The sequence below is a fragment of the Elephantulus edwardii genome, unplaced genomic scaffold (assembly GCF_000299155.1).
Source record: "Elephantulus edwardii isolate Elephantulus edwardi_28Jun2011 unplaced genomic scaffold, EleEdw1.0 scaffold00032, whole genome shotgun sequence".
NCBI classification, from domain to species: domain Eukaryota; kingdom Metazoa; phylum Chordata; class Mammalia; order Macroscelidea; family Macroscelididae; genus Elephantulus; species Elephantulus edwardii.
Window position 1 is genome coordinate 4,442,705 of NW_006399782.1, and position 22,087 is coordinate 4,464,791.

Consider the following 22,087-nt stretch of genomic DNA (forward strand, 5'->3'; position numbering starts at 1 on the left):
AAAGGCCATGGCCTTAACCAGGCATACCTTAGTCTTCATACTGGCATCATTGCTCCTCAGTAATGTGGAGAGGTCCATGACAATGGACTTACCCAATTCTGTATATTTCCTGATATTCTGACTTCTAATACCAAAGAAGTTGATTGTGAAATGAAATCGTTGACAATTTCAATCTATCATGATGATCTCTATCTGTGATATCGCTATGATATATGTTGTTGTTGTTATGGTTATGGGTCCTTGAGTTGCCTGTGACTCATAGCTACCCTATGTACAAGAGCCTTAAACCCTGCTTTATCCCTTGCCAATCTTATTGTTTCCAGCTTGCCTATCTCCATTACCCCAGTGACTGAATCAGTCCATCTCATCGAAGGTCTTTTCTTCTGTGCTGTCCCTCCACCCTTCCAAGCATGATGTCTCTCTCCAAGGACTGATCCCATCTTGCAATATGCCCAAAATATGTCAGACAGAGCTTCAGAATCCTTGCCTCCAAGGAGCAGCCTGGTCTTACCCTCTCCAAGATGAACTTGTTTGTTCTCCTAGCAGTCCGTGGTATATTCAACACTCTTTTCCAGCACCACAGCTCAAAGGCATCAATTCTCTATCATCCCCAGTCATTGTCCAGCTCCCTGATGCATAGCAAGTAATTGCTAAGACCATGGCCTATATCAGGCGCACCTTAGTGTCCAGACTGGCATCGTTGCTCCTCAGTACCTTGGAAAGGTCTCTGACAGCAAACTTTCCCAGTGCAACTCATCTTTTCCTTTCCTAGCTGCTAGTACCAAAAGTGTTGATTGTAGAGCCAAGCAAACTGAAGGTGTTAAGAATTTTAATCTCTTCATCATCTATCATGATGCTGCCAATAGGCCCAGTGGTGAGAATCTTTGTTTTCTTGATGTTGAGCTTCAATCCTTAGATCCTTCTCAGTTTCAGCAAGCAGGGTTATGTCATCTGCATAACACAGATTGTTGAAGAGTCTACTTCCAGTCCTGATGCCACACTTCTCATAGAGCCCAGCCTCCCAGATAATCTGTTCTGCATATAGATTGAAACGATATGGAAATAGGACACATCCTTGGTGTGCACACCCTTCCCAATTTTGAACCATGCAGCGTTTCCTTGCTCTGTTCTGACAACTCCCTCCTGGTCCTAGTACAGGTTTTGCATAAGCACAATCACGTGTTCTTTGATTCCCATTCTTCTCAGAGTCAGTCACAATTTGTTGTGATCCACACAGTCAAATGACTTTGCATAATCAATGAAATACAGATAGACATTCCTCTGGTACTTTCTACTTTCAGTCAAGATCCATCTGACATGAGCTATAATATCCCTAGTGCCACAGCTTCATCTAAATCCAGCCTGCACTTCAGGCAGTTCTTTGTTAATGTGCTGTTCCAGTCATTTGGGATAATCTTCAGCAGACTCTTGCTTGCATGTGATATCAATGATACTGTTCAATAATTTCTACACTCTGTCAGATTACCTTTCTTTGGAATGGGAACAAATATAGATCTCTTCCAGTACTATCTCAGTGGTGATTAAAATATATTCTGTGTTGGAAGAATATGATCTTCTTCAGCAAGTGTTTCAAAGTGCTCCTCCTTTTCAGCAAGTGAGGTTATTTCATCTGCATAACATAGGTTGTCGATGTGTCTTACTCTCTATTCTGGTGCCATATTACTCTTCATAGAATCGAGCTTTACTAATGATTACCTCAGCATACAGATTGAATAAGTATGGAGAAAGGATACAACTCTGACAAACACCTTTCCAGATTTTAAGGCATGCAGTGTTCCCTTTCTTTGTTCATATAGCAGTTTCAAAAAATATCTAGGTATAGATTTCTTATGAGCATATTTAAGTGTTTCTTCTCAATGATAGCCATATTTTGTTAGGATCCACACAGTCAAATGCCTTTGCACAGATAGACATACTTCTGATATTCTCTGCTTTCAACCAGGACACATCTTAAATTTGTAGAAGAGAAAAATTGAAAGTGACCTGGAAGTTATGAATAGGAAATATCATAAAGAAAGTAAAAATGCAGAAAATTAAATATGTATATACTTTCTCAGTTAGCATTCTTTGCACCACAGCACATAAAATTATTTGAATTATGATTTTCTTTATTCTCCTAAGAATGGTATATAATGAATTCTATTGAAGGTGCTTGAAAGAGAAGTTCATTTACTACATACATGGATCTCTTGGGGCACTAGGGCTTAGTTCTTTTGGAGAGTTTTTATCTTAGTGAAGAAGAAGATTTGATAATTGAAAAATTAAATTCTTAAGTAATTAGAAGCACCAACAGTAAATAGTAAATGATAAAAAATTTCTCTTGAGACTGAAAATGGAACAATGATACTTGGTGTCACAACTTGCATTCAGTGTTGACAGTGAGTTCCCAGCTAATAATGCAGTAAGTCTAGAAACAATGTGGGAAGAAGGAAAAGAAAATCCATCAAGATTTACAGATTAAAATTTAGAGTGAATTCATCAAGGTCATCACTGAATATAAGAAGTAGTCAGAAGCCAGTTGTGTGTCTGTGTATGCAAAAAGCAAATAGAAAGTGAAGTTTTTACTGTGGTAGCGTGTAATTTTTTTTTTTTTAAATAAAATAACTAGGAGTAAGTATGATGAAAGATATGAGATCTAAATTGAATAGGAAAATAAATAGGGAAGCATAATGTGCTCATTGATTAGAAGACAATTATACCATCTCTCTCTTTCAATCTAGTCTACAGATAATATCTCAGCTGAGGAGTATGTGAAGGTCTGCATGAGATTGAGTAAAAGCTTACCACAAAAGAGTGTGTACATGATTTTGTTCTTATGAAGCTTAAGACATTGCTACGTATCAGAATAGAGAGTACAGGATTTCTTGATCTGGGGTATTCATTACAGGAATGTTTATTCAGCTGTACATTTATGACTTGCATGCTTTTCTGTAGGCTTATTTCAGTAAAAAATGAAAAGACCAAATTAGAAGTGTGGATGATAGTTATCTTTGAGAGATTAGTGACCATGTGGTACTTCAGAGATTCTAATAATATTCTATTTCTTGATATGTATGCTGATTAGATGAATAGAAAATTTACTAGTTAGTTGAAAAGTTATTAAATGTTGTTGTTGTTGTTGTTGTTGTAGTTGACTGTTGTCGATTTGAGCACGACTCATACTGACTCAGACTCTATGAACAAAAGACCTGAAGCCTTTCTATAACTATCTTTGTTTCTCAAGATTCGTAGTTTCCTGACACATGTTGTTTAGGAAGTGGATGCCACTCCTGATTATGATGTTTTGTTTTGGTTTTTTTCTTTCTAGTATCATTTACTTGGTTAATGTAAGGAAGAAAGACATGAGGGAGAAGGTAGATCAAACAAAATTTAACATGTGTTGATAATTATTAAAGCTGAGAGGTTGATACATGAAAGTTTATTTTCTCTTTTTTCTAAATGTGTGTTTGAAAATACCTGTATTAATAAGATAAACTAACATGCAATCTGGACGTGCTCACCCATCTATGCCAATAATTTTGAAGGACAGTTGCCTGGCCAACTGACTGGAAGAGATCCCTATTTGTTCCCATTCCCAAAAAAGGTGATCCAAGAGGATGTGGAAATCAGTGAGTGGTATCATTACCATCATATGCAAGGAGAATAATGCTGAAAATAAGTTTTAAAAGGCTAAAACTATACATAAAACTGTACATAGAGAATTGTCAGACATTCAAACTGTATTTAGTAGAGGCTGTGGCACCAGGGATATCTGTCATTGCTGATGTCAGATGGATCCTGTCCAAAAGCAAAGAATACTTGCTTTGTTGACTGTGTAGAGGCATTTGACTGTGTGGATCCTAACAAATAATGGTTAGCATTGAGAAGAATGAGAATTTCAGACCATGTAATTAAGTTCATGCAAAACTTAAAACTAAGAGGCTGTTGTTTATGGTTAAAAATCAAGAATGGTGTGCATAAGGGTTGTATCCCTTGTCCATATTTATTCAGTCTGTATCCTGAGCAAATTATTTGAGAAATTGGACAATGTGATGTCATCTCACCCCAGTTACAATAGTACAGTTTAATAAGACAGAAAACAAAAATACTGGCAAAGGGTTAGAGAAAGGGAGCTCTCATACACTGCTGGTAGACATGTTAAATGGTGAAGCCACTATGGAAAGCAATTTGGTACTTGATTAAAAAATTAAAATAGACACACTGTTTTGTATTCCTGCACTGAGTGCCATGCAGCACTAAAAATCAAAGAGAAAATTCATAAAACAATGCATAACACAGATGTATCTAGAGGATTTTATGAAACCTAAAGTCATTGCCACCTAAGTGGAACTGACTTATAGCTGACCTCCATTCTGTTTCCAAGGGTATAAGTTGCACTGGAGAAGATTCCTTGTCTTTCTCCCACAAGCAAACTACCAGAGATGTGGCTTTAGGGTTAACAGAGCAGTTCCCTGTAGGCCAGGCCACTCAGAACTCCTGAAGTAAGCCCATCAGAAAGGAGAAATACTGTGTAACACCACTATTATAAAAAGCTAAGGAAAGGTTTACACAGATCTCACATCTTTCATAGGTGATTACCAAAGGTGGAAAATGTGGGAGAAAGGAGTAAAAATTAGTAAATAGAAAAAACCCAGGTAGTAAGATGAGTGAAGGAATCCTTCTCCATTTCTTTCTTTCCTTGGAGGATGATCTGTTCTTTCCTTTGAGACATATCTTTTCTAAGAAGTCAGTCTTTTGCTTTTTACTTTACAAAGGGGGAAAAACCCTAAAAAAGGATGAGTGAAGGGAAAGGCAATTTCCAATAAGTGGATGATCACTGTAATTATCCCAAAAGAAAGGGAAGACATAGAAAAGTGTAGAAGGAGTAATGGAAATCACCATCACAGTTAAAAAAACAGAGAGACCAGGGTGGTCTGATAGAGGCTGGTAGAGTCTCCCACACTGTGGTCCTGACTGATCCTTTCAGACTCAGAACAGAACTCACCTCATGGCTCATCTTTCAGCCAGATACTTGTTACGTGCTTTTCCGTCAGAACTGACTCACATCTGACCCTTCAGGTTTTCAGAGGCTATAAAATCACATGAAAGAAGATTGCCCATATTTCTCATGCAGAGTAGCTGGTAGACTCAGACTACATTCCAAACTCTTCAGAATAACCAACCCTATATTGTGAAGTAATAGTTGTAGTCTGTTATTTTGCTTGTGGACCTTTGGTTGTCTTTATACCATTGGTAGAAAAAAAAAATTTATTCCTTTATAAGTTTTGGTACTCTTACCAAGTCACTTGGGCATAGGTAACGTGGGTTTCTCGGTTGGGCCAGTGACACAGTGTTTTTTGAATATTTTTGGTTTTCAATATTTTTGTGGAAATTTTGAAATTGAGAAGAGTAAGTCCTGCAGTGTTGCTCTTGTCCAAATTCTGTTAACTGTTTGAATACACTTGTATGAAATTGAGGATTGGTTTTTTAAAAAAATGATTGTTTGAATTTTGAAAGAGTTCATTCAGTTTGCAATTAGATCTGTCTTCATAGGCTTTACATCTTAACATTCAGGTATCTTTTAATTTCTTTATTCAGCAGTTTTATTAGGGTTTTTGGTGTACAAATATTCTGTCTTCTTGCCTAGATATACTGAAATATTCTCTTCTTTGAGATGCTATTTTAAGTGGCATTGTTTTCATAATTTCCTTTGCCATTGTTCATTACTGATCAGCTAACATCCTCAGGTTGTTTGTTGCTGATCATCATAGAAGCCCAGCTGACTTTTGTATCCTTTTTTTAAACTCTGCAACTTTGCTAAATTAGCTATAATAGCTTTCTTGTGGCTCTTTATGCTATTTTCACACATGTAGGATCATGTCATCCCTAAATACAGATATTCTTAGTTGCCATTCAGTTGGCACCCAATTTACATAACCTCATGCACAAAAGGATGAACTGCTGCCTAGTCTCGTACCATCCCTGTGATTAATTGCATATCAGACCATAAAAAACCATAAGGTTTCGCTGGCTAATTTTCAGAAATGGATCTTTCGGGCTTGCTTTTGTAGCCCATCTTTGACTAGAAGTTCCCCTGGAGCCTGTTCAGCAGCATAGCAAGTATGTGGGCTTCCATCTCACATGGCGGGGCATTGCCTGGAAATAGAACCTTGGTTCCTTTTTTTATAATTATTAATATTTTTATCATTCAAACACATTGTGTTTCTAGCATGGATATAGTGTTCCATATTGTCCTTCATTTACATTATATTTTGTTCATTTATATTTGGGTAGGTTTTCCCACCTTCCTTATAATCATCCCACCAACAACTACTTTCATGAAAGCATTTAAGCCAGCTTACATGCCTCATAACCTTGTTCAATAGCCAATTGATAATTTACCCATCCCTATCAAACTGGTACTCTGAGGAAACAAGCATGTCTAGTCTGCCAAAGAATCCTCTATTCAACTTGGAAACTTTGAGCATGGAAGGCAAGAATTTTACTACTCAACCATTGGGTAGAAATAGTTTTACTAAATATATTTCATAATTTAGAGTTTTAATTTAGACTTCTTTTTGGTAGGGGCTCAGCCATTTTCTAATTTTAAAAGTACCCCATTTTTAAACTGTGTTTGTAGAAAAGAGACTTCTAGATGTGTGTTATATTTCAGAATGAAAACTTAAAAAATAATTAGACATTAGTTAAATATATTTAGCTGTTTACCTTAAATTAATATTCTGTTAATTTAGATCGTATAGCACCTAAGTGTCATCATTGGAACATCAGTGTTTTAGTGTTATTGAGCTTTGAAGGAAGCTCTTGTAACCTAGTGAGAAGAAGCTGTGCTGCAATCCCAGAGGCATGTACTTTAAATCCACCAAGTGCTCTTTGGTAGAAGGATGGGCACTCTCCTCCTGGGTGATTTACTGCTTCTGAAAACCTGCTGGAGGGTTAGCTATGGGTCATTTCTAACTCAACAGTACATAAAAACATTGTGCTTAAATATTAATATCAATTGAATATTGGTCATGTACTTTGATAGAGAACTAAGACATGGAAATTGCCATATCTATTATACAGCTTATTATCAGAATTAGGACATTGTTGCTGTTGGATTTTTTTGTTGTTTGGGTTTCGGGGTTTGTTTTTTTTTTCCATTCATAGTTACTAGACCAACTCTCAAATCCTCAAAATTATGTAAAGTGTCTACCTGGGAATTTCCTCTTATTGTTGTTGTTTGCCATCAAGATGGAACCTACCCATAGCTGACCCTCCAGCCGGTTTTCAGAGGCTATAAATTACACAGGAGGAGATTGACTATCCTTCTCCTGTGGAGCAGCTAGTGGATTCAATCCATGTGCCTTTGAGAGTGCAGTGTATCTTCTTATCACTAGAGCTCCCTTTCCTTTAATTGTTGTTGTTGTTTACCATTGAGTTGGAACCAACACAAATCTGACCCTCCAGTGAGTTTTCAGAGGCAGTAATTGTATGGAAGGAGATTGTCCATCCTTCTCCTGTGGATCAGCTGGTAGATTCGAACTCCATGCCTTTGGGATTGAAGTACAGGTTCTTACCACTAGGCCACCAGAGCTCCTATTCCTTTTATTGTTGTTGTATACTGGTGAGTCGAATCCAACCCATAGCTGACCCTCTGGTGGGTTTTCAGAGGCAGTTAATCGCACAAGAGAAGATAGCCCATCCTTCTCCCAAAGAGCAGTTTGTGAATTTGAAACACCTGCCTTCAGGATTACAGTGCAGCTTCTTGCAGCTAGGCCACAAGAATTGGTTGATGTTCATTGGTCCACACTGCACTGAAAGGCATTGGTAAAGAAAACAACAGCAAAACCCAAGCAAAGCTTCAGGAATTGATGCAGTATCCATCAGCAGATGAAGTGCTAGACACATTGACTCATCTGTGCTGGTTGGTAGAAAGCTACCTGGCCATGCGACTAAAAGAGATCCCTATTTGTGCACATTTCAAAGAGAGTTAGTTAGTCCAGCAGGACGTGGACATTACTAAACAGTATCGTTAATACCTTACAGAAGCTGTACATACTCTGCTAATCTGTAGCTTAGCAAAGAATCTGAGAAATTGGACTAGAAACAGTAGCTGCCACTTCTTGAGTATAAAATGTTTTATATACACTATCATAGCAAAGAATTGGTTTGAAAGAGGGAAAAATTTCTGTAGAAATGGGTAAGAATAGCCATAGTAAATTCTAGAAATTGAAAGAAGACCATTTAGACTAGAACTTTAGAAAGCAAAGAGGGAAAGTATGAGCAACAATCAGACACAAGTGAAAGACAGGGGCTAACTCAGAGTGGATCTGGTTTTCACCTTATCCTGTAAATAGTAGAGACCATCAGTAGGCTTGAACCATGATTTCAAAGGGCAGCACGGGTAGACAAAGTAAATTATTATAATGAAATGTGCAAAGAGCTGGAATCAGAAAATCAATGGGGCCGAACTCACTCCGCATTTCTTAAGCCCAAGGAACTAAGGAACAAATTCAAGCCTCGAGTTGAAATACTTAGGATGCTTTGGGCAGAATACTAAATGAAGCATTAAAAGAAGATGGAAAAGAGTATACAGAGTCTTTGTACCAAAAGGTGACACTGAAGAATTTCATAAAACAACATATGAGCAAGAGCCTGTGGTGATGAAGGAGGAAGTTCAAGATGCTCTGATAGAATTGGCAAAAACAGAGGCTGCAGGGATTGATGGCACATCAGTTACATATTTCAGCAAACAGATGCTGCCCTAGATGTGCTCACCAAGTTGTACCAAGAAATCTGGAGGACAACCACCTGGCCATATTTATTCCCATTCCAAAGAAAGGTAATCCCACGGAGTGTGGAAATTATCATACTATATCATTGATATCACATGCAAGCAAGATTCGGCTTAAGATTATCCACAAACGACTGGAACAGCACATCAGCAGAGAACTGCCAGAAGTGCAGGCTGGATTTAGAAGGGGTCACGGTACTAGGGATATTGTAGCTTATGTTAACATCACTTACATTCACGAAATCTTGTGGTGTGAAATTGGAAGATGAGGAGAACCAGTCCCAGCAAGATTGCTAGGTAGGAAGATACTTTATATGATGTCTTAAACTTGGGTGATGGCAGGGGAAAATGGAAAGTTGAGGACAGATTTTACGGATATATAATATATAGCTGATTAATAGGCCTATTGTGTAAAAGGAGTTCTGGTGGCATAGTTTGTAGTGTGTTAGGTTGCTAACCAAAGGCAGTGTGTCTCCAGGGATTTGAATCCACCAACAACACAGAGGACAAAAAATGGTCAGTCTTCTCTCATTAAGATTTACAGCCTCAGAAACCCAAGGGAGGATTGTTATGAGTCAGACCCAGCTAGAAGGCAGTGAGTTTGAGTTAAGTATTAATTGCTTAGATACGGAAAAGGGTAATGAAGGTAAAGAAGACAGAAGTGTGAGTCTCTGACTAGCACTGCTAGGTGAGTGGTAATGCCATAAATGGAAATAAGAAATATGGAAGAAAACAAAGTTGGAGTAGAAGCTCACAGTTTGATTTGTGACACATGTTATATCACTCACATAACCATAAAAATGAAGATGTTTAGTGGACAGTTTGCATGAATCTTGAGCTTACATTTGAGAGTACTTAAAGTGATTGGACAGTCTCCTCTGTAAAGATCTATGGCCTTGGAAATCCAGTGGAGGGCCATTTTGAGTTGAAATTAACTCAACAGCAATAGACATAGGGCCAAAACTATTGCAATAGATAGGTTTTCCTTCTTGCTAAAGTAAAGCCTATAGGATATAAAAAAGGAAAAAGCTTAGAATGAACCCTTGTAAAAGAAAACATTAATTACTGGAGTGAGAAGGTTGAGCTGGAAAGAGTATTAAGAAGGAAAAGTTGAAGGAAACATAGAAGCCAAGGGGAAAATTAGTTTGAAGAAGAAAGTTCTCACTTGAGCTGTAATCTTTTGAGAGGTGTAACATGGTAATGTAAAGTTGGAGTTACCTGGTGACATGAAGGTGATTTTTTAATGTCAGGACCTGTTTTGTTGGGTGAGAAGCTGGATTTGAATGGTTTGAAGAGGAAAGTAATTGTCACGCTGAAAAATCAGCTTAATATGAGCTAGTTTCTTTTTGTTGTTGTTGTTGTTTTTGTTTTGTTTTTTTTTTTAATTAAGCTATCCACCTATTGAAAGCTGATTTTTTTAAAATTTTTATTTTATTATTGAGTTAGTTTTTTTATTTATGTCTCTCTGATTTCCTTGTGTATCCTTTATCCTGGTAATTACATCCATATTTCAATAAGAGTTCTTATTCATAAACAGCTGAGTATGTGTAATAGCAAAGGTACCAGAAAGAATGAGAAAAATTGATGGTCTTGCTGGATAACTCTGTTAGAACCCTGAGCCTTTAGGTATTGGAAAATTACCATTAATGGAACACTTTGGGATTATTTTTCTCTTCACCTTGTCACTGCTTTTCTGAATATAAAACATAATATTATAAATTTTTTAGTATTTTTCAAGTAAGATTTTCCTGTAAATCAAAATAGATCAGTCCTTTATACATTGCTTTCCTTTTATGTTAAAATGTCTTACTGTTAAAGGGAAATCATTAAAGCAGTTTGCTACATCTTTATCCCATGAAACAGTTGCGGATTTAGGGTCGGCCAGGACGGAGACGGGGTTTGGTGGAGGGGCTGCCCTCCCGCAGCTAAGCGTGGAAGGGCAGTCGGCCTTCCAATGGCCCGGTGTCCCACAGATACAGCAAGGCTGTGTTGGAGCTCAAGGGTTACGCCAACAGTTAGCCCGGTGACCCTCTTTGCCACCAAAAGTAGCTATATCTTAGAGAAAAGGAACCTAGAGGTGGTTTAAGAAGATGAACAGTGTCCTTTAGTGGAAGGACAGAGCCAGTGTAGATGGTTCTGCAAGAAGAGAGCTGTGCTCAACTTCAAGCTCTGTCAGCATGCAAAGCATGTTATACAGTGAGGCAGCACGAGTGCTCCAGTTTAAAAAGAGAAGTGAAGAAACACCTGCCAACGTAGTCCAGCTCCTGGGAGAGTTAATGAATCAAAGCCACATGGGCTGCCAGGACATGTCTGAGTGAAGCTGCCCTGAGCTGGACCAGCTGGTGGACATCTGTCGAAAACTGGGAGTCTTTCTTGATCTCCTTCGTTCATGTGAAACCTATATTTGGACCAGAAAGTAGTCATCAAAACAGAACAATGAAACACTACATGGTTCAAAATCAAGAAAGGAGTGCATCAGGAATGCATCCTATCTCCACACCTCTTTAATCTATTTGTGGAACAGATCATTCAGGAGGCTGGACTTTATGAGGAAGAATGTGGCATCAGGATTGGAGGCAAACACAGCAGCCTATGTTACTCAGATGATAACAACCTTGCTTGCAGAAACTGAGGAGAACCTGAAGCATTTTCTGCAGAGCGTCTAGTACTGCAGTCTTCAATATGAGTTGAAGCTCAACGTAAAGGAAACAAAGATTCTCACCACTACGCCAGTTGGCAGCACCATGAGAGATGGTGAAGAGACTGAAGTTGTTAACAATTTCATTTTGCTTAGATCCACAACACTTTTGGCACCAGCAGTTAGGACTAATTGCATTGGGAAAATCTACTGAGAGGGACCTTACAAGAGTGCTGAAGAGCAATATTTTCACTCTAAAGACTGAAGTGTACCTGATCCAGGCTGTGGTTTTCACAATTACTTTCTAAGCACTAGAGAGCTGGACAAGTGACTAAGGATATCAGAAGAAGAATCAATGCCATTGAGTTGTGCTGGAGAAGAGTACTGAACATACTGAAGAGACCAAACCAGATCTATCCTGGGGAGGGTGGAACCAAGTTGCCTCTTGGAGGCAAGGATTTTGAAGCTCTGTTTCATATACTTTGGGCTTCTTGCCAGGAGGGACCAGTCCTTGCTGAAGGACACCATGCTAGGACGGGTGGAGGGACAGTGCAGGAAAGAAAGACCGTGGATGAGATGGATTGGCACAATGACTGGGTAATAGGGTTAAAAGTGTTGGACACTGCAAGATTGGCTCGGGAGAGCAGGGTTCACAGATACTGTGCACAGGGTTGCCATGAGTCTCACTCAACTCTATAACACATAACAACAACCACCACCACCCTCTCTGTAGCTCAGTGTTTTGTACTTTAGTGGGTGCTTTGTAGGGACTACAATTTTTCTAAAAGTAGGGACTTTTAGTCAGGTCATACTGGGCGTTTTTGACAGTTAATAATGTGAATTCAGTCTTAAGTTGATAAAAGAATTAAAGAAACATTTTCTAATAATGTCCACTGCTCTTTGTTGACTTTGCTTTATAAGGCAGAAGCTGTTTTTATTGCTTGGGCCAACTCTTCCATATTATTCCAAGTCTAGTTTGGAGAGAATAGTAAGATTTTGACTTTCTTATTGTTGTCCCAGAAAAAAAAAAATAACAAATACAAAAATATTTAAATAAAAGAACCCCAAAAAAAACCCAGTTGGCAGATTTAAACTTGTCAGCCTTTCTGTTCACGACTGAGCACTCAAATCACTACACCAGTAGGGCTTCTTCCCAATTCTCAGCTCATTGCCATCAAGTTGGGATCGATTGATAGCATACATTCCCTAATGTTGTTGTTATGATGTATCATTGTGTCACCTACAGCCCATAATGATCCTGTGTACAGCAGGTCTGAAGCCTGCCCTGTCCTGAACCAGTCTCACTGATTCCAACACAAGTAGAAAAATAAAGCAAACCTGAAAGACAAAAGGAGAACAATGAGGATAATTAGCTTTTTTTATTAAATTATAAAGCCTTACTAAAGGAAATACTTTGGTTCTAACTTAGGAATAGTCAGACCAGTATAAGAGAAGTGCTAAAGTCAGGCTTGTGGAAATTATTAGCTTGTAATGAGAAAATGATTAAGAAATAGGATTAAGAAAGGTGGACTTTCATTCAAATAATGGGGAAACTGTCACTCTTGGCATCTTTGAAGAAGATCAAAACGTGAAAAGGGTTTATTTCTCAAATTTCAATCCTGTTCCTTGATACATATTTATTCTTATGCCATTACCATGTTCTCTTTTTTTTTTTTTTTTTTTTACCATGTTCTCTTGATTATTGTAGTTTTGTAGTAAGGTTGCAAATTTCTCTTAATCTTTTTCAAGATTGCTTTTGCATAGTCTTACATCTCTATACTAATTTTAGGATCCTTTTGTCAATTCTGCATCAAATCTATAGATAACTTTGAGATAGAAAGCTTTCTAATCTATAAACATCATACAAAATTAATTGCATTTTAATAATTTCTCCTAATTTTTTCTTTAATTTATCCTCATTTTTTTAGAAATGGTTTTAATTTCTAATCATAATGAGATGTACTGAACGTTTTCCATCTCAAAATCTACATTTATTTTTTCTTCTTTGCAAAGATAGACTCTTGTTTTCTTTCCCCTATCTTGGTTTTGGTAGGATTTTGTTCTTTTGATTCCCCCCCCCCCCCCGTAATATTCCATTTTATTTCAGTTTCCCCTTGATTTTGTTTACCTCCTGGCTATCTATGTTCCATGTCCTTTTTCTCATTTTATTTCTAAACTTCCTTAATAAACAGTCCTCTCTCTACCAGTTTCTGTTGTTGCCTCCCCATTTACTTGGGCCTTTTTGAAGCAGTATGCTATAGTACAAGGAAAATTGGACAAGAAACCAAAAGATAGCAGTTGTTTGTGGTGTTGTTTTTTTTTACCCGAAGATTTCAAATTTTCTTTTCTTTAAAACAAGCTAGATTGGTTGTAGTAAGATATTTTCCTGACCTTGGAACCCTTAGTTCTAAGAACTAAGAATGATGTTGTTGTTGTTGTTATGTGCCATTGAGTTGCTTGTGACTCATAGCAACCCTGTGTACAAGAGCCCTAAATGCCATTCTATCCTGTGCCAACCTCACCATCTCAGACACACTCATTCCCACCACTCCACTCAGAGAATCAATCCATCTCATTGAGGGTCTTCCTCTCCTTCGCCGTCCCTCCACTCTGCCAAACATGATGTCCCTCTCCCAGGACCAGTCCCACCTTGCAACATGCCCAAAGTTTAACAGACAAAGCTTCAGAATACTTGACTCCAAGGAGCACTCCGGCTTTCACCCTCTCCGGGGCAAACCTGTTTGTTCTCCTAGCAGTCCATGGTATATTCAACACTCTTCTCCAGCACCACAGCTCAAAGGCATCAATTCTCTTTCTGTCATCCCTATTCACTGTCCACCTCTCCAGTGCATAGCACGTAATTGAGGACTATAGCCTGGATCAGGCGCACCTTAGTCTCCAGCCTGATGTCGTTGCTCTTCAGTACTCTTGAGAGGTCCCTCACAGGTGACTTTCCCAGTGCAATTCATCTCCTGATTTCCTGGCTGCTGTTACCAAGAGTGTTGACTGTGGAACCAGGCAAACTAAAACTGTTAACTATCTCAGTCTCTTCACCGTCCATACTGATGCTGCCAATTGGCCCAGTGGTAAGAATCTTTGTTTTCTTGATGTTGAGTTTCAATCCATACTGAAGGCTGCAGTCCTTGACCTTCTGCAGCAAGTGCTTCAGGTCCTTCTCCGTTTCAGCAAGCAGGGTTGTACCATCCACATAATGCAGGTTGTTGATAATTCTTCCACGCGTCTCAGGTGATCTGTTCTGCATACAGATTGAAAAGGTATGGAGACAAAATACATCTCTGACAGACCCCTTTCTTGATTTTGAACCATGTAGTGTCTCCTTGCTCTGTTCTGACGACTGCCTTTTGGTCCAAGTTTAGGTTTTACATTAGCACAATCAGATGTTCTGGGATTCCCATTCTTCTCAGAGTCAGCCATAACTTGTTGTGATCCCCACAGTCAAAAGCCTTTGCATAGTCAATGAAGCACAGATAGACATTCTTCTGGTATTCTCTGCTTTCTGCCAAGATCCATCTAACATTAGCTATAATATCCCTAGTACCACGACCTCTTCTAAATCCAGCCTGCACATCTGGCAGTTCACTGTTGACATATTGTTCTAAACGTTTTTGGATAATTTTCAGCAGAATCTTGCTTACATGTGATATCGATGATATTGTTTGATAATTTCCACACTCTGTTGGGTCACCTTTCTTTGGAATGGGAACAAATATCGATCTCTTTCAGTCAGTTGGCTCTCCTCCAGATTTCTTAGCACAACTTAGTGAGCATATCCAGGGCAGCGTCTGTTTGTTGAAATAAATCAGTTGGTATGCTGTCAACTCCTGGAGCCTTGTTTTTTGCCAATTTCTTCAGAGCAACTTGAACTTCCTCCTTCATCACCATAGGCTCTTGCTCATATGTTATTTCATTTAATTCCTCCGTGTCAGCCAATTCCTTCTGATACAGTGACTCTGTGTAATACTTCAACATTCTACTGAAACTCTGCTTAAGTATTGCCACCCGTGGCTTGAATTTGTTTTTCAGCTCCTTTCTTTAGGTTAAGAAATGCTGAGTGAGTTCGGCCCTTTTGATTTTCTCACTCCAGCTCTCTGCCCGTTTCATTATAGTATCTTGCTTTGTCGTCCCAAGCTGCCTTTTGAAATTTTCTGTTCAGCTCTTTGATTCCTTGATTTCTTCCTTTAGCTTTGGCTTCTCGACGCTCTTATGCAATACTCAAAGTCTCATCTGACATCCATGATGGCCTTTTCTTCTTCTTCAGCTTTTGTAATGATCTTTTGCATTTTTCATGGACAATTTTCTTGATATCCTCCCAGAGCTCATTTGGTCTATGCTTATTGGTGCTCAAGGCCTCAAACCTGTTCCTGAGATGGTTTTGAAATTCACGTGGGAAATTTCGAATTTCAAAACCATCTCAGGAACAGGTTTGAGACCTTGAGCACCAGTGAGTGTAGACCAAATGAGCTCATTCGAACTAAGAATACTTACCGGTAAACAAAAAATTATTTTGTATTGAGTTGTGGATAGCCAGCTTAAAACTTTTTGCTGCATCAGAAGTAGCTCTAGAGAGCCTCTCTGGAACCCCACAGGGGCACCAATTTGAAAGGCATTGCAAAGTCTCTTTAGCCCTAAAATCTGGAAACTTCATAGCAATTACTAATTTTGCACTTACGCAGGTTTCAAATAATTTATATGTGTCATATTGAATTATCTTTTTAGATACACCTTCTGGTATATGGATTCTTAATTGCTCTGTTTCCCCTGAGATACTAGCTTCTTTTCTGACTTTAATGAGGTATATATACTCTCTCCAAGGGCTTCCTAGCCTCGGTTCTTCTAACTCTTCACAGAAGCTGTTCTAAATCATACCAGCTGACAGTAATATTTTTCCCACTAAAACACTGTAATTATCTTTAATGCTGTTTATTTGGGACTGAAAAATTTCTCAAGGTACTTGAGGTTATTTAAAGATAAACTAGGAGATCTGCAAGAGAAAGGTGGACCATCTCCTCCCTTGAGATTTCTAACCTCAGAATCCCAGGGGAGGGTCAGCTGTAAGTTGGTTCCACATTGACAGCAGTGAATTGAATTGAGCTGCAGCACAACCTCACTTAAAGATATGTGATCTATTAGAAGACTAGAAATAATGTACAGAATAACTACTGAATTGGAAAAGTACATATGGAGTTCTATGGAAATATAAAAGAAAATGAAGATATATTTTCCCCGAGGATATAGAGCAAAGAGGAAATTAATTTGGTCTTGAAGGAAATATAGTGCCCAAACATACAGAGGCATTCCTAACCCATGAACCAGGCCAAGGAATTTGGAAAACATGACATAGTCTGTATTTGGGCTTGACTGGAGAAAAGAATTCTCCAGTGGGAAATAAAGTTACCAAGGTAGACAACAGTGGAACTTTATTTTGATATCTTTTTAGTATATATGAATCTTGGTTTTCCAACTATGCCCTAAATGGTTTACACACAAATAATGTGTCTGTTTGTAGGGGAGAAAAATTATGTCAACTATATGGAAAGTAGAAACAGAAATATAGTAGCTTTGCAAATAATTATTAGCCAAGATAACTTCTTGTCACAGCTTTCTATTTAGATTGTGCTTTTATCATACACTATTTCAGATCTCCATAATGTTCCTCACGTGGAATTTAAAAAGTGTTATTTTTAAAATACTAAAGATTAGAGGTAACTATTAAAATAATGTTCATGGTGCCATAAATTCCATATATACATAGAGAAAAGTGAAAAATTGAGTTTGCCTGCTTACCGATTTTTCTATCCACTTGAATATTCTAGTTCTTTTAATTTTTTAAAGCAAAATATAAGAAACTCTTTTCTCATTTGAAAAGTTATCGAAAGTTATTATGCAACTTTTAAAAGATACTTACATTAGAAATTAGTATGTGAAAAAATTCATTACTTTACAACTTTTGTTTTAAACTTTATCATATACCAGGTGAAAAACCATTTCGTTGTGATGAATGTGGTATGAGATTCATACAAAAATATCATATGGAAAGGCATAAGAGAACTCACAGTGGAGAAAAACCTTACCAGTGTGAATACTGTTTACAGGTAAGAGATAATTTTAAGTTATTTATCTAAAATTAAATTATAAAATTATTCTAATAAGTTAAAATGTTATTTACTGATAGACTTATTTGAAAATTCTTGAGTTAGGTTTTTAAAGAAAATTGACTCTGTAAATTAGTTTATAATTATATGTGCTATTTTATGTATATTTTAATACTAATTTCTTCTCTCTTTCCTCCCCTTTTTTCCCCTTTATTGACTAAAACAAACCAAAAAACCTACTACTGCGCTCTGAATTTGACAGTATTTTTCCAGAACAGACCGTGTATTGAAACATAAACGTATGTGCCATGAAAATCATGACAAGAAACTAAACAGATGTGCCATCAAAGGTGGCCTTTTGACATCTGAGGAAGATTCTGGCTTTTCTACATCACCAAAAGATAACTCACTGCCAAAAAAGAAAAGGCAGAAAAATGAGAAAAAATCATCTGGGATGGATAAAGAGAGTGGTATGGACAAATCTGACTTGAAGAAAGACAAAAATGATTACTTGCCACTTTATTCATCAAGTACTAAAGTAAAGGATGAATATATGGTAGCTGAATATGCTGTTGAAATGCCCCATTCTTCAGTTGGGGGATCACATTTAGAAGATGCATCAGGGGAAATACACCCACCTAAGCTGGTTCTCAAAAAAATTAATAGTAAGAGAAGCCTGAAACAACCACTGGAGCAAAATCAGACAATTTCACCTTTATCCACATATGAAGAGAGCAAAGTTTCAAAGTATGCGTTTGAACTTGTGGATAAACAAGCTTTACTAGACTCAGAAGGCAATGCTGATATTGATCAAGTTGATAATTTGCAAGAGGGGCCCAGTAAACCTGTGCATAGTAGTACTAATTATGATGATGCCATGCAGTTTTTGAAGAAAAAACGGTATCTTCAAGCAGCAAGTAACAATAGTAGGGAGTATGCGCTGAATGTGGGTACTATAGCTTCACAGCCTTCTGTAACTCAAGCCGCTGTGGCAAGTGTCATTGACGAAAGTGCCACAGCATCCATATTGGATTCACAGGCATTGAATGTGGAAATCAAGGGTAATCATGACAAAAATGTTATTCCGGATGAGGTACTGCAGACTCTGTTAGATCATTATTCCCATAAAGCTAATGGACAGCATGAAATAGCATTCAATGTTGCTGACACTGAAGTGACTTCTAGCATATCAATAAATTCTTCAGAAGTACCTGAGGTCACCCAGTCAGAGAATGTTGGATCAAGCTCCCAAGCATCCTCTTCAGATAAAGCCAACATGTTGCAAGAGTACTCCAAATTTTTGCAGCAGGCTTTGGACAGAACTAGCCAAAATGATGCCTATTTGAATAGCCCGAGCCTTAACTTTGTGACTGATAACCAGACCCTTCCAAATCAGCCAGCATTCTCTTCCATAGACAAACAAGTCTATGCAGCCATGCCCATCAATAGCTTTCGATCAGGAATGAATTCTCCACTAAGAACAACTCCAGATAAGTCTCACTTTGGACTCATAGTTGGTGATTCACAGCACGCATTTCCCTTTTCAGGTGATGAAACAAACCATGCTTCTGCCACATCAACACAGGACTTTTTGGATCAAGTGACTTCTCAGAAGAAAGCCGAGGCTCAGCCTGTCCATCAAGCTTACCAAATGAGCTCTTTTGAACAGCCCTTCCGTGCTCCGTATCATGGATCAAGAGCTGGAATAGCTACTCAATTTAGCACTGCCAATGGACAGGTGAACCTTCGGGGACCAGGGACAAGTGCTGAATTTCCAGAATTTCCCTTGGTGAATGTAAATGATAACAGAGCTGGGATGACATCGTCACCAGATGCCACAACTGGCCAGACTTTTGGCTAAAAAAAAAAAAAAATGTAAATAATACTGGCACTTTAGAACAGATTAATCAAGGGTGGGGTTACTCTGTATAAGATGGAGTGCTGTACAGATTTAAAAGCAATGTGTTATAACAAGTTAAACTGATAGGAATAGCAAGATAATCCAATAACTGCATTTTGTTTGATTAGTCAGCATTCTTTGAACTGCCTTATATGTTGTCACCTTTTAGAAGCAATGCATTACTTGTTTTAGCTCAGAAACTTGCTATTCTACCTACACCAAGTTAAAAGGAAAAAAAAAATTACTTTCGCACAATTGTTTCCTAATTGATATCATTGTACATTCTAGGAGATTAGTAATTGTGTGAAATTTACTCATACTGTTTCTAAGTTTTTCAGCGTAGTCATTGCACTTCAGCAGGGAATCGGAATATACTTTACAGACAGAGTGAATTTAAAAGTTTAAATGTCAAGAGATTATGGCTTAAATAAATTTGTGCGTCCTATGGGGGGGAAAAGAAACCACCTTTAAAAAGAATGATATGCCATATACCCTTGATTTTCATTTTGCATTATATTGATATGTGGGTTTTTTTGAGGGGGAAAAAAAGTAATAAAAAATCTGATAGTCTAAGACTCCACTATTTAAAAGCCTAATTACTTTTAAAATATGCATACTTTCAAAACTTTTACCAAAATATACAACTGTTGCAGCAGTTCATACTTCTATGGAAGTATGCATATTGGTATTAGTTTCTTTGTACAGTTGTACTTAGATATTTTTTATGATTTTTTTCATGTGCAGGTATCAAGGTTTTGAAGTTTTAGTAAAAAAATAATCTGTAGATTACATTCCCAAGAACATAATGCTTATACAAAATGTATTCCACGTTTTAAAGCATAATTGTATTTTACTTTACATATACACTTCAGTTAACATAGAGCACTTAGAGTCTATTTGGTATTTTTGATTTCTCAAAGTAAACAAAAATTAGATTTTTTTTTAGGTTTGATATGGTTGTGTCATAATCATCTCATAATTGACCGTTTTAATTTTTGGCAATAAAACGAAATTGGGTTGTCTTTGGAGCTGTAAAGCCTGCTTTAATTCTTCTCTTTCTAGAATCTTAATTAATTGGATAATGAATTAAACAGTATCCAGAGAAACTAAAGAAATGGGCATTTTAATTGCTTATTTTATCTTGAGTTACATTTTTAATGGACATTACTCATTACAATTTTACAAACCAAAAGTGTTTACTAATTCTAGTAACGAAAATTTCTTTTTCAGCCAGATGAGTAATCGGAAATTTTTTGTTGCGTTTCTAAATCTAAATAAACTACAGACTTTATCCTTATACCACGAATGGTTTTTTTTTTAAAAAAAATACTTTGTCTTAATACAGCATGGTACAATAGTGATTTTATATATCTCTATATATATCTATATCTATATATAAATACTCTTTTCTGAAGAATGATGGTTTGAGTTACATATTGGATAGTTTTGATTTTTTTAAAAAAATAACATTAATTATACTAATTCTTTTCTCACTTTTCATTTGTTCCAACTTTTTGGTTTCCTTATTTAAAGTTTCTCACATCTTTTGTCAGAATGCACATACTGATATAACCAGTGACCATCTAAAATTAATACTTTTGGAAGATAGGATTTAATTATTGTTACTTTCCATTGTCGCCTATATATTGGCCCTATTAATCTACCTTGTTTCAACATAGAATATGTTATTCATTTAAATTATTTTTTCTTTTATTTAATGACATCCTAAGACTGTTCTCATTTACAAAAAAGAAATAAAGGGAACAAAGAAATGTTCACCCCAAAACCCTTCACATTTATTTCAAATATATTTTATGATAAAGAATATTAATTATGTTTAATGTGGTTTCCTTTCCACTTTGGTTGTTAAGCTTTGCTTGAAATGCTAGTTTTCCCATTTGACAGCTTTCATTGCTGCCAAATTCTGGAAAGAACTAGACTAAAGTAGCTATTTAAGTTCTGCCATTATTGATTCCTAAGGTTGGAGTGTGTTGTGCTGTACATCTTCTGATTGCAGGAAGGCTTCATTCAGGTGAGATCTTCAGTGGAACAGTGCTTACATGAAATAGCCATTTGCATTCTTTCATAGAATTTGCTATGATAGTAGGCATTTATTTCCTGCATTGATTTTTTTTCCCCCAAGCCTGATGAAAATTTTGTTCCATTGAGAACTTAATATAGTTCTTTTTACAGTATAAAGTTTTTTGTTGTTAGTTGTTTATTTCAACATCACCAGCACAGTTTTTTTTGTGAATCTATTATTTGAGCAGTTAGGGTCAGCTTAGAAAAGAAAGCCCTTGGAAAGGGTAATATGCAGGCAGAATTCGAGTGTTGCCTTTCTGTCTTTAACACATTTCTTTAAATCTACATGATGGCAGATTTTTCTACCATGTTATAAGCATTTTTTAGATAAGTGATATTTAGCAGCATAAATTATTAAATTACCATTTACATATAGTCATTCTCTTACTGTGAAATTATAAATGCCTACCAGAGTTACCTTGTCTTGTCATTACTGTGATGAACATCTCAGTAGTTTGGGTTCCCCATTTTGATCCAGAATGTTATTTAATGTCTATCTCAGCGTTAATAGACTCTCTGAAGACCCATAGGCTTGTGCACTGCTTTAGATTCGAACGTGG

At 37.1% G+C, this 22,087-nt stretch overlaps 1 protein-coding gene across 2 annotated transcripts in view; it reads left to right on the plus strand.

Annotated features, from left to right (window-relative positions):
* The window catches only part of ZNF148 (zinc finger protein 148), a 218,853-nt gene extending 199,186 nt beyond the window's left edge, over window positions 1-19,667 (plus strand). The window contains exons 8-9 of one of the 2 annotated variants that reach the window (XM_006884210.1): window positions 17,427-17,545; window positions 17,808-19,406. In XM_006884210.1, the coding sequence (XP_006884272.1) occupies window positions 17,427-17,545; window positions 17,808-19,406 (1,718 nt within the window). Of the gene's footprint in view, window positions 1-17,426; window positions 17,546-17,807 lie in introns of both variants that reach the window. The other variant, XM_006884211.1, reaches the window with a different exon arrangement.
* The last annotated feature ends 2,420 nt before the right edge of the window (window positions 19,668-22,087 follow it).